Source organism: Dromiciops gliroides, chromosome 6 (assembly GCF_019393635.1).
Source record: "Dromiciops gliroides isolate mDroGli1 chromosome 6, mDroGli1.pri, whole genome shotgun sequence".
Classification (NCBI taxonomy): Eukaryota; Metazoa; Chordata; class Mammalia; order Microbiotheria; family Microbiotheriidae; genus Dromiciops; species Dromiciops gliroides.
In genome coordinates, this window is record NC_057866.1 from 35,618,581 (window position 1) to 35,633,459 (window position 14,879).

Sequence of the window (14,879 nt, forward strand, 5' to 3'; positions counted from 1 at the left end):
ATCCCATCTCCACTTCCATTAACAGCTTTTCCCACTATCTAAGCCTTAGAGTCCCTATGGAAATATGAGTTATTACTGCTGCCAGCAGATGATGGAGGCAATCTAAACTTACCTGTAATATGAGGATGATGGACGTGATCTGGATACTTGTCGTCAGGATCTGTGAAGATCAGTTAATAATGACTCAGTCATTGGTATTTAAACCACCCCCTGAACCCTGCATATTGTTTGGCTTCCAGGAGCACTGGAAGGAGAAAGCACCTGGAGATGGTTAGTCATCATTACTCATTCCTCATCTTCCAATTGGCGAGAGGGCTTAAGTTTTGGAACACCAAAATTTAGAAAAATCAGACAACATATCAAGAAGAAATATCCTTAATGGAAACCCAACCACCACCTCCCACCTCTGAGATCACCATTCTTGTCCCCAGCCCAACAAAGGTTATGTGACTGAGTTCCAGAAGATGGAGATAATGGAAGTCCTGGTCTCTATTCAAAACTACCATGGGAAGAAGTCACTAGAAAAATCAGTAGAGTCCTCTAGCATGACCATCTCAAAGTTAGGAGAGCTTTGCCTCACCGAAAAAAAATTTTTAAAAGGGGGGAGGGAGGGGGAAATCCAAGAAGCAGAGTATTCATAGAACAAAATCTAGAGATTAAGCCCAGGCTAGTGAACATTTGGTGAACTGAAATTGGAGGTTAGGGAGTTTCGTATTTATTGCTATCACAATTAGCTGAAAACTAGGACCAAAATTTAGTCTTTGCCATCAATCATCCAGAATCACTAATAATCAATGTAGTGGAGAAATTTGAAAGCACTCCATCAACAATAGTTATGAGAAGGAAATTGGCACATGGATTGTAAAGATCAGAATCTCTGCTCTGAAGTATTTTGGGATATCAGCAACAATCCCATAGGCTACATTTTCCAACATCATATTAGAAATACTGTTTCACACATAGAGTGAGTACCCTCAGAGAACAGCTAAATGCTTTGTTATCCCTGTAGAATGCAAATTCCTTGAAGTCAGGGATTCCCTTCCCCTCACCTTTTTTCTTGGTTTCCATGGTGTCTTAAACATATTAATTAATAGATGAGCATTTATTTAGTGCCTCCTCTTTGACAGTGAATTGCCATTCTGTACTGCGACCTTCCAATATTAATAAAATTATAGGTCTATTTTTTTAAGGACCAGGCACTGTATTAGATGCTGGGGTTATTAAGATAAAAATTGTTCCAAAATAATTGGTATCTGGATTAGAGAGGACAAGTGATTTCATAAAATGACTATTGATTTCTGTTCTGGCACATAGTAGGTGCTTAAGAAATATTTGATTGATTTATTCATTATTGATTTGAATCATATATCCAGGGAAATTTGAGAATGGATGTACTTATTTCCTTTATCATATGTATGTGTATGTGTATATGTGTCTCTGTGTGTATATACACACACATACATATACATTGTTTACCTTAGTACCTTAATTTATTTATTGAGGACAGGGGCTCTGAATCCTTAGTACCTAGGACAGTGCCTGGCACATCATAAATACTTGTTGATTGATTTATATCCCCAATATCTAGGAAAGTGCCTGGCACCTAATAGGCACTTAATAAGTCCTTGTTGACTGACAGATTGGTTTTTATCAGTTTTAAAAAGACCAAGTTTCCATTGTATCTTGGGGTCAAATTGTCACAAAGATCATCATCTCTTCAGTTGTTCACATCCATACGGCATTGGGTAAATCCATGAAAAACTTAAAATTTACATAAATGTGGCCGCTAACATCGCAACTTCCCCACCTTCCACCCCCCCCAAAAAAAAACTCCCAACCCTTTATAGTGTAAAAAAGAACAAACTATGGGAAGCGATGGGTTTTACATGAGAGTGATTTTGAGGACTGTCCATGATCCAGAATTCAAGGCTTTGTTAACAATTCTTCCATATAGAACCTTGGAAAGTCTGCTCATACCACTCCAGAACACATTGGTTAATAAATGTGATTGGGTAATGATCAGAAAGATGTGAATATCAAGTTTATGAGTAAGCAGCCCATCTGGTAACAATCAAGCAGTATTGGTTGTGTATTTGTAACCCTTTAAACGATCATTTCAAAATGTGAACTAAGATACAAATTGCCAAATGACTCCCACCACTCCCCAACCAGAGAAACCCAGCTTGCTGGCTGGCTATAGAGAATACCAGTTAGTTTCATGTGTTCTTAGATCATTTCTTCAGGTGAATTTCCAAAAATAAAAACCAGAAGCAAAAGGTCACAGTAATATTTTTTTTTAACTGAAAGAATATCAAACAGTGTCAAGGAAAGGGACTAAATATGAATCCTAACTTGTTTGGGCAGTTCACCTCATGCTAAAAGTACTGCCTCTTAACTAATTAGTAGATCAATAAGCATATATTGAGCACCCACTCTATTTTAGGCAAAGTGCAAGGTTCTAGAGATACAAAGACAAAGGTGAATCAATCCCTGTGCTAATGGAGATAAAATGTTTCAATGGTTGGGTGACCAAAAGGTTTAGAAAGGACAATTTCACCTAACATTTAAAAGGGCTGGGTTAGTTTTTTTAATATTAATTTCCTAAATCTACTTTCACATTTTCATTCTCCTTCATTGTTAGTCTCTGAATGAGAACTGAGGGGGCAAGGCAGGAAAGGAAATAGATAGTAGTAGACTTGAAAATCAGCTGTTGTTTTTTTGTTTGTTTATTTTGTTTTGTTTTTGCTGGATTGCTTTACAGAATTTGAACAACAGGCTGAAAACAAATTTTTGCCATTAAAGCAAATGAAATGAAACCCTTTGATTTGTAACATACAATGCAGAGAAAAGCCTTCAGAAATGCTCATGAGGTCCACCATCACCAAAAGAGATTGACCCACCGAATTGCCACAACCAACAAAAGAAAGATTCTTTGGAGACAGAACTATGATTACATGTAGAATGAAGTCAGAAAGAACCATGAGAGAATGGGAAGTGTGGATCATAGGATCATCACAAAGACAACAAAATGGCTATCACTAGGTCAAGAAAAGAAGCTTTGTATGGATGAACTGACTGTTGTTCAACTTAATCATGCAGAATCATGCGAAAACCTCACCTCACAAACCACACTGTGAACTAAGTATAAGTAGCACGAGGTTTATTATTCCCTTTTTATAGAAGAGGAAATTGAGACTTGAGAGAAGTTAAGATAGTTAACAGTGGCTCCTCTCACAAGCAGCAAAAGGATTTCAAAAGCCTCAGTTTATATCTAAGATAATAGAAGGTATAAAAAGTCTTTCTCTGATCACAGTTTCATCATGGTCTAAAGAAAAAGAACATCTTTCCTAACCATGATTATCAGGATCCTTAGAGCAGGGCCCTTAAGCTTGGGTCCATGGATTTTAAAAGGTATAGATTTTTCAAGTGCATTTCAATAGAATTGGTTTCCTTTGTCATCATGTGTTTTGTTTTATGCATTTTAAAACATTATTTTGAGAAGGGATCATAGGCTTGATCAATTTCCCATAAGAGTCCATGATGCAGAAAAGGTTGAGAGCCCCTAAAAGAAAAGCAAATTGGGTAATAAACAACCTAATTACCTGAAGCTCCTTTCCCAGGAGCAAAACCTTCAAAAGGAGTGGTACCTCCTAGCAACCCAGTAGTCATGGGGATCATGGAGGAGTGGGCTGTGTTCTCATTTCTGTCTGGCAAATGAAAAAAGGAATCTTCGATGGGAGTGGTGGAGTCTTCAGGAAGGCTTCCATTTTCTAATCCATCATCTTCATCTGCTGCAAGGTGGAATCAATTGTAACCCCAGCATCTGCAAGACCACTACCCCATGCACATAATCCTTGAATTCTGGTATTGAAGCTTTTTAAAAAAGTCATTGACAGGGATCAAAGGGCCAGAGAGCAAGTGGCCTTCCAGGAGTAGTATTTTACAAGAAGCATCTTGGCCAATTCTAAGTTAGGATCATCATGGGTTTATCAGGGCCAGGAGGAGAATTGGCTGCATCCTCTTGCCTGTGTTGTTCAAGGATCATTTAATTTGCTGGGGCTTTGACCCTTAAATCAGATAAAGCACCACATCTATCATTAGCTAGATCACAAATGGTTTCCATTTCACCATTTTTTTTTTCAATGAGGAAGAGCTAGATGGGCTTAGAATCAAGAAGGCTCATCTTTCTCTATTCACATCTGGCCTCAAGCACTTACTAGCTCTGTGTGACCCTGTGTAAGTCACTTCATCTTGTTGGCCTCAGTTTTCCCTTCTGTCAAATGAGCTGGAGAAGGAAATGGAAAATGACTCCAGTATCTTTGCCAAGAAAACCCCAAGTAGGGTCATGAAGAGTCAGACACGACTAGAACAACAACAAATTCTTTTAATTAAGTTAAGGGAGAATATGTGAAGAATTTGTGATTTTCATCCCAATGGGAAACTCCTTTTATGGAGCTTTCTCCACCAAAGCAAATCATATCCCATTTTGAACTTAGTAAATTAGTCTAAGGATTTGCCTGAGGCATATAGAGGTTAAATAACTTCCCAGAGTATCACAGATAGAAGTGATTTGAAATCAGGTCTTCCTGATTCCAAACCTAGCACTATAAGCACTATGCCACACTGCCTCTAGAGTATGGTATCAAAAAAGCATCCATGTGTTGAATGCATTTCTGCACCTGGATACAAACATGGAAAACTGGCAGAATCCAGTGTTCCTAATCAAATTGTTCTACCCTTTGCCATGAAGGCATTATTTTCAAGTCACAGGCTATTGTCACCTTATATTTATGACCCATGAAGACAAAGACAGCTGAAATACAGGTCATGTCGGGGAACCAGGAAGAGATGATTCATTTAAGAGGCCAAAAAATGGTATAATTTTGACTTTGAGATCATTCCAAAAGAGGAATAAGCAGTCTACTAATGAAAAAGTTTACATCATTGACATGAGAGTTTAAGAGGGAAACATCAACCCTTACATTTAAGAAAAATATTTAATCGAGAAGGTGATAAGCAGAAAAAGCAGAGAACCATCCCCAGAAGCAGCTCCATCACCAGAGACCTCCAGCACCCATAGTAATATGGCAGCCAGTTCCTCCACCACAGACAACTACTCATGCTTTCTATTGATCAATAGCTCAAGCCTAGATAATGAGTTTACTAAGTGAAGCCATTAGAAGTTGTCATTCTTACTGAAAGACGTCGGAGAAGGAGCTGTGGTATGCTTGTGGTCCTCTTCCAAACCTGTATGTGGTCTGGAGGTGCTCTGAGGGTGATTCTGTTCTGCTAGAATAAGGGATGAATCCAAAGTCAATTAGAAAGTTTGGTGCAATTCTCTTACAAGCTAGTGGGAAGTCCAGGTACAGATGTACCCAGAGGTGAGTAAGAAAAGAAGGTGGGCCAGACCTGCACAAAGGATTCTCCTTCGATGCTTGATGAAAGTGGGCATTAGACCTATCATTTCTGCACCAAGGTGACCTCTTAAGTCTTCAACATTGAAAAGTTTCAGAGTAAGCTGTATCCCCCACCCCCAAACAATATCATCTGCTTTGAATCAGCCCTGGCCCCGATCACAGAAAACGCACAGGAAAACCAACAACCATAAAACCAAGGGGGGAAAAAAACAGGAAAAGAACGCATGGTATTGTGAAACGCAGTTATTGCTAACAGTCAAGAAGGCCTTGCTGTTATTCAGGAAGCATGACTGTAACAGACACAAACACCCCCATACCACTCACAGATGCCAAATCACTACAAGAAAAGAGTACCAGAAAGAACAACCAGCTTATGTGAATTTCAGGTGGCTTTAATTCATAGAATCACGTGATTCAGGAACCTCTCTTCACCACCACCACCACCACCACCACCACCATTCCCATTCAATCAAGCAATTGCCAGTCTGCTCTCTCCTGATGTTTCAAATCTTATCCCTAGATGTGGACTCTCTGGGCTTCCATGGATAAGCCATTCACAGGGTCAAAGACAAGGCCTTTATCTGTGTATCCATTTCAGGTTAGGAACACAGATTATATAAGAAATAGTTTTGAGGGGCAGCTAGGTGGCGCAGTGGATAGAGCACCGGCCCTGAAGTCAGGAGTACCTGAGTTCAAATCCGACCTCAGAAACTTAACACTTACTAGCTGTGTGACCCTGGGCAAGTCACTTAACCCCAATTGCCTCACTAAAAAAAAAAAAAAAAAAGAAAAAAAAAAAGAAATAGTTTTGAGAGTCAGAGACCATTTTCTTTGTGCTTTTCTGTGAAAGGCACTGATCCTTGCTAGCTATGTGTCCCTGAAAAATGTATTTAACTTTTGCCTACCTCAGTTTCCTCATGTGTAAAATATGGATAATAATAGCTCCTACCTCCCAGGCTTTTCATGAAGAACAAATAAAGAAATATTTGGAAAGTTTTTTCAACCTTAAAGTGCTATGTAAATGCTACTTATTGTCATCACCACCACCACAAACATCACCACCACCACTACCACCACCACCACCATCATCAATCCTGAGCCACAAGCCATACAAAATTTGAAAAGTTCACTGACATTTCTATCCTATCCTATCCTGTCCTATCATACTCTATTCTATTCCTGCTATCTGCTAGGCACTGTACTGGAGATACAAAGACAAAAAGGAAACAGTCCTTACCCTCAAGAAAGTTCCATTCCATTGAAATTTACACTAAATTTCTAGACAGAAGAAGTACACAATTATTCAAATTAGAAATGTGGCTTCCATCTTAATTTTCCTCATCTAAGGGGATAATATTAAAAACCTGAAAAAGTTCCTGAAATGAAACCCAAATTGAAGGTGCTCATTCATAAGTTGGGATTGCCATTTTACCTGCATTAGGGCAGGAGCTGAATGGAAATGCTTTTCACACAGATGGCTGTCCAAGCTTTGGATTCAAATAGAACATCATTTCCTTGGGGCAAGGAGTGTTTCTTGATTGATTACCTATTACTCCCCTTCACTCACCCTGTGTTCTAGATAATTCAGCCAACTGCTACTCCCCAAACCTGGCATTACATTTCCAGGTTCCTTTGTCTTTCCAAAGACTATCCACCATGACTAGAACGGGGAAGAGGTGCTTTTAATGCATTTAACTCAGTTCAAATCTCACCTTTTACATAAGGACTTGTGCTAGTCCCCTCAGCTACCAGTACCTTCCACTTTGGGGGATTGATTTCCGTCTACTCTGTATACATTTTGCATGTACTTACTTATTTTTATGCTTGTTTTCCCTATTTGGATGTAAGTTCTTTGAGGGGAAGGGGGAATGTGTTTCCTTTCTTTGTATTCTCAGGACTTATCCTAGTGCTTATTAACATAAAGTATTTTAAAAAGGTTTGTTGCCAGACTGACTCCCTGGCATGCAGAAGCATTTAACTTGTTGAATTGGATTTCTCAATAAATGTTTATTGAATTGAATGAATTTCTTTCCTTGTTCTTTCAATGAATTCTGAATGAGTTTGGGTGGGGCTCTTAGACTGAGTAGCTACAAAGTGCCAGTGAAGCAAATTTGGCTCTGCACAGATGTTTGATGGTAGATAATGTGGGGTGATTTACTTTCCTTGGATTTTTGTCTCTATGACCTTGACTTTTAATTGCCAAGAACTAACACTTGGTGATCTTCCTCCCTTGGAAACGGTTGATTTTTAAAACCCCCATGATTATCTACCAGCATTAAATTAATTTAAATGGATTAATTAATTTAAAATGGATTAAAAGCACCTCTTCCCCATCTCCAAAAAAGTATCAATACATGCTTCTTTTCCATAGCAAGAAATTTCTTTTCTTTTCTTTCTTTCTTTCTTTCTTTCTTTCTTTCTTTCTTTCTTTCTTTCTTTCTTTCTTTCTTTCTTTCCTTCCTTCCTTCTTTCTTTCTTTCTTTCTTTCTTTCTTTCTTTCTTTCTTTCTTTCTTTCTTTCTCTTTCATCCTTCCTTCCTTCCTTCCTTCCTTCCTTCCTTCCTTCCTTCCTTCCTTCCTTCCTTCCTTCCTTCCTTCCTTCCTTCCTTCCTTCCTACCTTCCTTCCTTTCTTCCATTCATTCATTCATGAATTATGTATGTAAGGGTGACTGAGAAGCATTGTGGATTCCCGAATAGAGACTGGCCTTGGAGTCAGAAAGACCTTTGGTCAGGTCCTGACTCAGATAGGACGGGATGTTTAATGGCAGGCAGGTCATTTAATGCCTTAGTATGAAACTCTGAGATGTGGATCTACCTTGGTAGAAGCCACACCAAGCGTCCTCAACACAGATGAAATCACAGATCTGGACCCCAAAGGAAATGGAAGTAATAAAGTGAAGATATTTGAAAACCATCTACATAGTACAATCAGGTTTCTTCATGGAAAAGCAAGATATATTCCCCAATTATTCACACAAAGCCATTCATTCTAGAGCATGCAGAATATGATAGAAAAACAATCAGAGCACTTTGCCAATTCGCCAAAAGTAAATTAACAGCTGAAGCATCCACCACTTTAAGGTCAACAACATGCAAAACTGAATACCTCCCCCAGAAGTCAGGTTGCCTAATTGCTCCTTTCCTTCACCATGATCCAACACCAAGCATAGCCTGAACAAGAGCTAAAGCAGGAAGATTGGCTCCTGGGGCAGGGAAGGGGGGTGGGGATCAAAAGATTTTATCCTTACGAGTGGCCATTGGAGAATGGTCTGTGGTATGATAGTCTTCTATCCACCCTTCCTTTGGATCTGTGGTTGAGTGGTGAGGTGCTGTATCTGGAGGGGTTAATTAAGCATTAACAATCTGTTTTCTAAACATTTATTTCCAAATCTTTTGTGCCCCAGATCCATTTTTGTTTTTCTACATACATATATTAATGTATCCCTTTACACAGGCTTTTTTTCTTTTTACTGTTCTAAACATGGGTATAAAAGGCACTCAGCAACTTATGAAAGACATAGGAACTTGCCCTTTGTTGTAGGTGCCCCAGGGGAATGAGATTCACCAAGACTTCAAAAACACAGAGAGCCTGTTGCAAAATCTAACAGGGACTAAAAGAACAACACAATATATTTCATATGTAAAGCATAGAACCAGTCTTGAAGGAATCAAGGTCAGGTCACAAATCCCATCAACATCGACATTGGCCCTATGAAGGTCATTTTAAGATACTGGGAATAGTAAACCTGGAGGAGAGGAGCTAGAGAGGAAGACATGATCAATATCTTCAATAATTTGACAAGCTCTCCAATGAAAGATGGGTAAATCTGCTTACCAAAAAAGACAGAAGTAGGAGAGGCATATGGAAGTAGGAAGATGGATTTCCCATTGGACAAGGGAGGATTTTCAGATAGAAAGCTTCCAGTGAAGGCTGAAGAATCATTTGTCAGGGATATTAAAGAGAAACGATAGGATCATTGGATCATTATTTTAGAGTCCTAAGGGGCCTCAGAGGTCATATGGTCCCACCCCTTCATTTTACAGATGAAGAAACCAAGGGCCAGAGAGGTTATGTGCTTGAACATGTGGGTAGTGTGGGTAGTGAGCCTTCTTGGTCTCTGAGGTCCCAGGTGACTTGGAGATTTTTTGACTCATGCCTCTTCTGAATTTAGAAGTTGGTCATTTCTAAATTGATAAAAATATGATCATTGAGGTCGCCTACAAGCTTCTGCATTAAAGTTATTTACATAACACTTGAGGGAAAGACTCAAGATTTCCCTCATAGCCCATAAACGTGTTTCCAAGCAAGAACCCAAACTCAATAACCAAGAAGCAAAAAAGAATGTCTTACCAAAGGAAAGCCCAGTTCCCAAAAGAGAACTTGACTAGTTTCTCCAGACAGGTCTTATTAGAGACTAGGATTTAAACAGTAGCCTTACAATAATATTGAAGGATTTCGAAATGTAGGGAGATTTAGAGGTCATTTAATCCAACCCCTGTATTTTATACAAAACAAAATGAAACAAACCCATCATGGGGGGGGGGGGAGGGGAGGAATCACTTGCTTGAGTCCCACAGGTAATAAATAACAGACTTGAAATTCAAATGCAGATATTCTCTAGTCCTTTGACCACACTTTTTGTACTGTTCTTTTCACTACACTTCAAGAACTAAGTATACATTGATCAAATCCATTGGGCTACTCTCTTCCTCTTACAAAAGACAAAGTCAATCAGGGCTGAAAAGGAGCTGAGTCTGAGAGAGCACTGTACCTTGCACCAAGTTATATAGCATGTAAGTGACAAGAGTTGAAATCTGAATCCAGATTCTGTGATCCCAAATCTAATTTTTCCATTATCACTAGTACCTGGCAGATAAAGAGAGAGCATGCTTCCTCTGGTCTACATTTGCTAGCTATATTGAGATGTACAAGGATTAAAGACCAAAAGGGAGATTATATTATAGCTAAAAGAAAAAAAAGTTTCTATTTTTATGGGATATAGGTATGCCTCACTTTATTATTGTTCGTATTTATGATAATGATACCTAGCATTTCTATAAGCACTTTAATGTTTTCAAAATATTTTAGAAATATTCTTTCATCTTCTCTTTACAATAACTCTGGGAGGTAAATGCTATTATTTTCCACATGTTGCAGATGAAGAAACTGAAGCAAACAGAGTTTGACTCGCCCAGGGTCAAACAGCTGGTAAGTGTCTGAGGAACTCAGGTCTTCCTGACTCCAAGCCCAATTGTTGACATCTTTCTAGAGAAGTCTGGTTGGCAAGGGAGGACAAAGATGGATAGAAGTCAAGGGAAGGCATTTTTCTTAGGATTGGAGGGACTTGAACTTGTCAAGCTAGTGCCAAGAGTGTGACTAAAGATTCATGTGATCAAGGGGATTGGCAGAAATAAGATCCAGGAGGAGGTAAAAGAGGATGGGATAGAAAGAACAGACAGTATCGAGAATATCCTTGTAATTGAGTAGAAATAATTTCTTCTGGAGACAGGCAGAAAGAGTGGGTGGTAATACTGAGAAGTATAGAGTAGTTGGGGGAACCCCTATCAGGTGACTTCAGTCTTCTCAATGAAGAAGAAATTGTCATCTACTCTAAGTGTGGGAGTTGGGGTATGATTATGTGTGTCTTATCTGCCTTCAAAAATGATGATTTCCTCCTTAGTATTGGGATACAGAGTTCTTGTCAATTTGTAGCATGTTTGCTGCAAATTGATCACTTTCATCCTCATATTGTTGGTCATGGCCTAATTACCTGTTTGGAATTTTTCATTTCTGGAATCAAAACCTCCTGGAAAGATAACTTCAGTAACTCCAGATGTCACAGTACTCATAGGGGTTGAAGGTGAAGTGGGGGATAGTTCCTCATTAAAGTCTGAGATAAAAGAGGTACCACCTCCCATTGGATCATGGGTAGAGGCTTCAGTATGTTTTCCATCTGTCATGAGGCGAGAATTAATTATGATTACAAAAATAGGTAAGAGTGTCATCATTATCTTATGTTCTTGTAAAGAAAAACAAGTCTCTTCTTGTATCTTGCATTTGCATTGTCTATGAGATGCAAGATGGAAACGTATTGAAGAAAACTAGGGCAATATTCTGCGTGAGAGGTACCCAAATCAGAGCTTTTATCCTTCTGAAATGTCAACATCATTCTCTTGCTAAGAATGAGAAGCAGAGCAATAACAAGGGTGAGGAAACTGGAGCTTTGCCTCACGGTGCCAGCTGCTGACTGAAAGAGGAGTGCGTACAGTCCTTCAGCAGTGTAGAACTAGAGAACTTAGCAATTATTGAGCAATAATAATTAGTTAAAATAGTAAGCCACCAGATGTCAAGCTGAGCTGCTCACCTGTCCCCACAAATTCTTTTTAAGCTGGTATTCGGAGATCTTTGATTCCCCTTTTAGGTTAAGGTTGCCTATCTTTATACCCCTTACCCCGCCTTCCCCTCCCCCCCACACACATTTCGTGTACTAGTCCTAGCCATGAAAATCCGAAGTTATGGTTCTGAACACTAAGGTGAGAAATTCTCACATTGAAACTCCTTTCTGAGCCCTTAATGATTACTAACTAAAATCTGGCCTTTTAGTGAAATTCACCAAGGTCCATTTCTCATTTCCTTGTACTTATGCGTTTTATATTTGACTCTACAACAGAATGTGTCTCCATTTAATTATATGTGCCTAGGACACACGAATAAAAAATTAAGTTGGGGAGTTTTCCCTATTTCTATCCCTGATGAAAAAGTCCATAACCATGCTAGGACTAACTCCTCTTTTTTTTTTCTCCCAGAATGATGACTCTCCTCCAAATCCCTCAGCTCATGGCTCCCCTCCACCAATGCTGAAACTAGTATTTGAAAACAATTCTTACCAACTTAATAAAGGTGATCAACATTTAAAAAACAACACAAGAAACAATAACTAAGGACCAGTGCACATGTACAAGCAGTGAGCCCAAGTTGTGTCTTTGAGCATGCTATGAAAAAAAATGCTTGGGAGTCATTACCCATGTTCCTTCCTGTTGGATTGTCGTGCTCCATTGGATGGGAAATTGGATCAAGGTAGCCCATCCAGGAATCATCTTGCCTCTGGGATGTTGTTTCCTGCCTGGAATATGTTTCCTGGGCTGCAGATGTTAATAATGATGTTGTTAAACCAATAGTGTTTTTTTAAAGTTTTTTTTAACAGTTGGCAATGTCCTAAGCATCATCTTTTTAGAGTTTTCTTTATTCGGTATAATAGTATCATCTATACCTGGTATAGATAGCTGTAAGATAGGGAGAGATGGCAAAGAAGAGAAAGCTTGGATTCTGTTTAATGCCTGATTTCATATGTGGAGCTTTTGTTCATTTGTGCTCATTTCCTTTGTCATCAATTTATGAATCATTTACATTGGAGTCCAACAAAGGGAGTAAAGAGTAGACATCATAGCAGGTCAAAAATGTGTAAGTATTCTTCCATGCCATATTGCTCCAGGCTCCTAAAAGAGAGAGCTAAAGGCACACATTTGTATTCTGAGATGTCACAGCATCCTTGTTCAGTGGATATTATGCTGTGTCTCAAAAAAGGAAGTTGGCAAAAGTTTGGAAAGCTTCCTGGTGCAACGAGCATGAACTTGAATGGCTGGTCATCTCTGCGATCTAAGGAGCACCTGTTAAAAGGCATTGCTTCTGACATTCAGATGGATGGCATAAGGGACACCTGAGCAACAAAGACGTCCATTGTGTTTGTAAAATCCATTCTATCATACACTTCCCAATCTATCAGGATCCAAGATAAAATAGAAGTTAGAAAGACATTGAAAACTGCTCCACCACATCAACTACACTGAGAATACGCAGGCACCAAATGCACCATTTTGCCAAGAATTCTATGCATCCAGAAGGCAAAATGCACATGACAGAAAGACAAAGCCAGCTCCCTGCACAAGAATCCATACTGTAAACCATACAAACAGGAAGGCTCTGCAATGTCACTGAAGCAAATGAAGAATTCCTGAGTTCTTCACACATCAGAAAACATTACCATCTTTCTTTTACACAGAAAGAAGGCCAAGCAAAGTTAAAGAAGCCATCATGATAACAACGGGGAGATCTGACTCAGACTAACAATAGTCCAAGAGGATAGAAAGGAGATTACCTCCACCCAAGAGAGGAAGCCAGCATTCTAGATGAAGTCAAGAAGTTCACAATGGACATGACAAAAGGGCCTAAAGACATTAAGGGAACCAGTGTTTCTAAAGTTAAGTGACCTGCCCATGTTCACATGCCCAGTATATGACATTAGCCATACTTGACTCCAAAGAGTTGATCCTCTATCCACTGTGCTATGTTATATTTTAATGAAACTCAAGAGGCTTTCTCTGTGAGACTTACTGCTATTCACACATGATGGTTGTTTGAGGCTTTAGCCTGGACACTTTCACCATTCGCATAGCATAAGCCTGATGTCTGTCTTATGGCAATTCCTAAGAGCCTGGCCTTTGAACAGTGTCCTTAGCATGTTATCAATAAGGGAAGCTTCTAACCAAGAAGACTTCGTAAAGTAGCCATAACCCATTACCCGTTGTCTCTGCTGTTGTCTTAGCATCTTCTTTTGGTGGCTGAGAATGCCACCAAAACCATCCCCCGCCTTGCTGTCGGGTTGTTGTTCCTTCAGTGGTACTGCTAGGTATGTCCAAGGCTGTGAGAATGATGATGGAATCAGTGGTGAAAGCATTTTCAGCTGATAGCCCCCCGCCACATACCATGAAGGTACTTTTCTTTATGCCACCAGGTTTGTAGCAAGGACAGATGCTAGAGAGGGAACAAAGAAAAGGAAACGAGGATTTTCTTGTTTCCCAAGACTAATGACTGAATTTCTCATTTTGGCACCCTTCCAATTTTATTTCATTTATGTTTGAAACTTGAGGTTTTTCTTAAAAACCTTTTAGGCATTTTGACCAAAGAAATGGGAGCAAGAGCAAATGTACTGGCCATATAAAGAGAGAAATCATAAAGAGAAGGAGTCATTTTCTGTGTCCACATCCCTATAGCTATGACCTACAGAAGAAGCATCAGTGACCAAAAGAAAATCAGAAACAGAAATGATCTGGTCCAACCTTGTCATCTCCCTGACCAAAAAAGGAAACAAAGACTCAGAAAACATAAATGAATTGTCTAAATTCAGAAAGCAAGCTATTGGCAGACCAGGAGGGAACCCTGGTCTCCTTTGCTCCTAACTTGGTTATCTGATCCTCTTTCCACAACATTTTATGACTTCTCATACCTAATCTGACACTACTGTTTGTTCAATGAAAATGCCCTATATGCCATACACACAATGGGTACATTTCTTTTTTGAGTTATGCTCATTTGATGACACTCAAGCCACCTCAATATTGCTATGAAAACCACAGTAATTTGTGTTCTTGAATAGCAGTTTCTAGACAATTCCTGCATCAATC

General features: G+C 39.2%; 2 protein-coding genes across 2 annotated transcripts in view; one reads left to right on the forward strand and one right to left on the reverse strand.

Annotated features, from left to right (window-relative positions):
* Positions 1-3,339, forward strand: part of SLC1A2 (solute carrier family 1 member 2) — a 220,645-nt gene extending 217,306 nt beyond the window's left edge. Inside the window, exon 12 of the transcript XR_006353653.1 lies at positions 2,762-3,339. The gene's annotated coding sequence lies outside the window, so the exon portion shown is untranslated. The remainder of the gene's footprint in view (positions 1-2,761) is intronic.
* Positions 1-14,879, reverse strand: part of CD44 (CD44 molecule (Indian blood group)) — an 88,896-nt gene that overhangs the window by 13,045 nt on the left and 60,972 nt on the right. The window contains exons 10-16 of the mRNA XM_043973241.1: positions 13,997-14,116; positions 12,441-12,560; positions 11,189-11,371; positions 8,666-8,752; positions 5,197-5,289; positions 3,603-3,791; positions 113-160 (exon numbers count right to left, since the gene is read on the reverse strand). Of these exons, the coding sequence (XP_043829176.1) occupies positions 113-160; positions 3,603-3,791; positions 5,197-5,289; positions 8,666-8,752; positions 11,189-11,371; positions 12,441-12,560; positions 13,997-14,116 (840 nt within the window). The remainder of the gene's footprint in view (positions 1-112; positions 161-3,602; positions 3,792-5,196; positions 5,290-8,665; positions 8,753-11,188; positions 11,372-12,440; positions 12,561-13,996; positions 14,117-14,879) is intronic.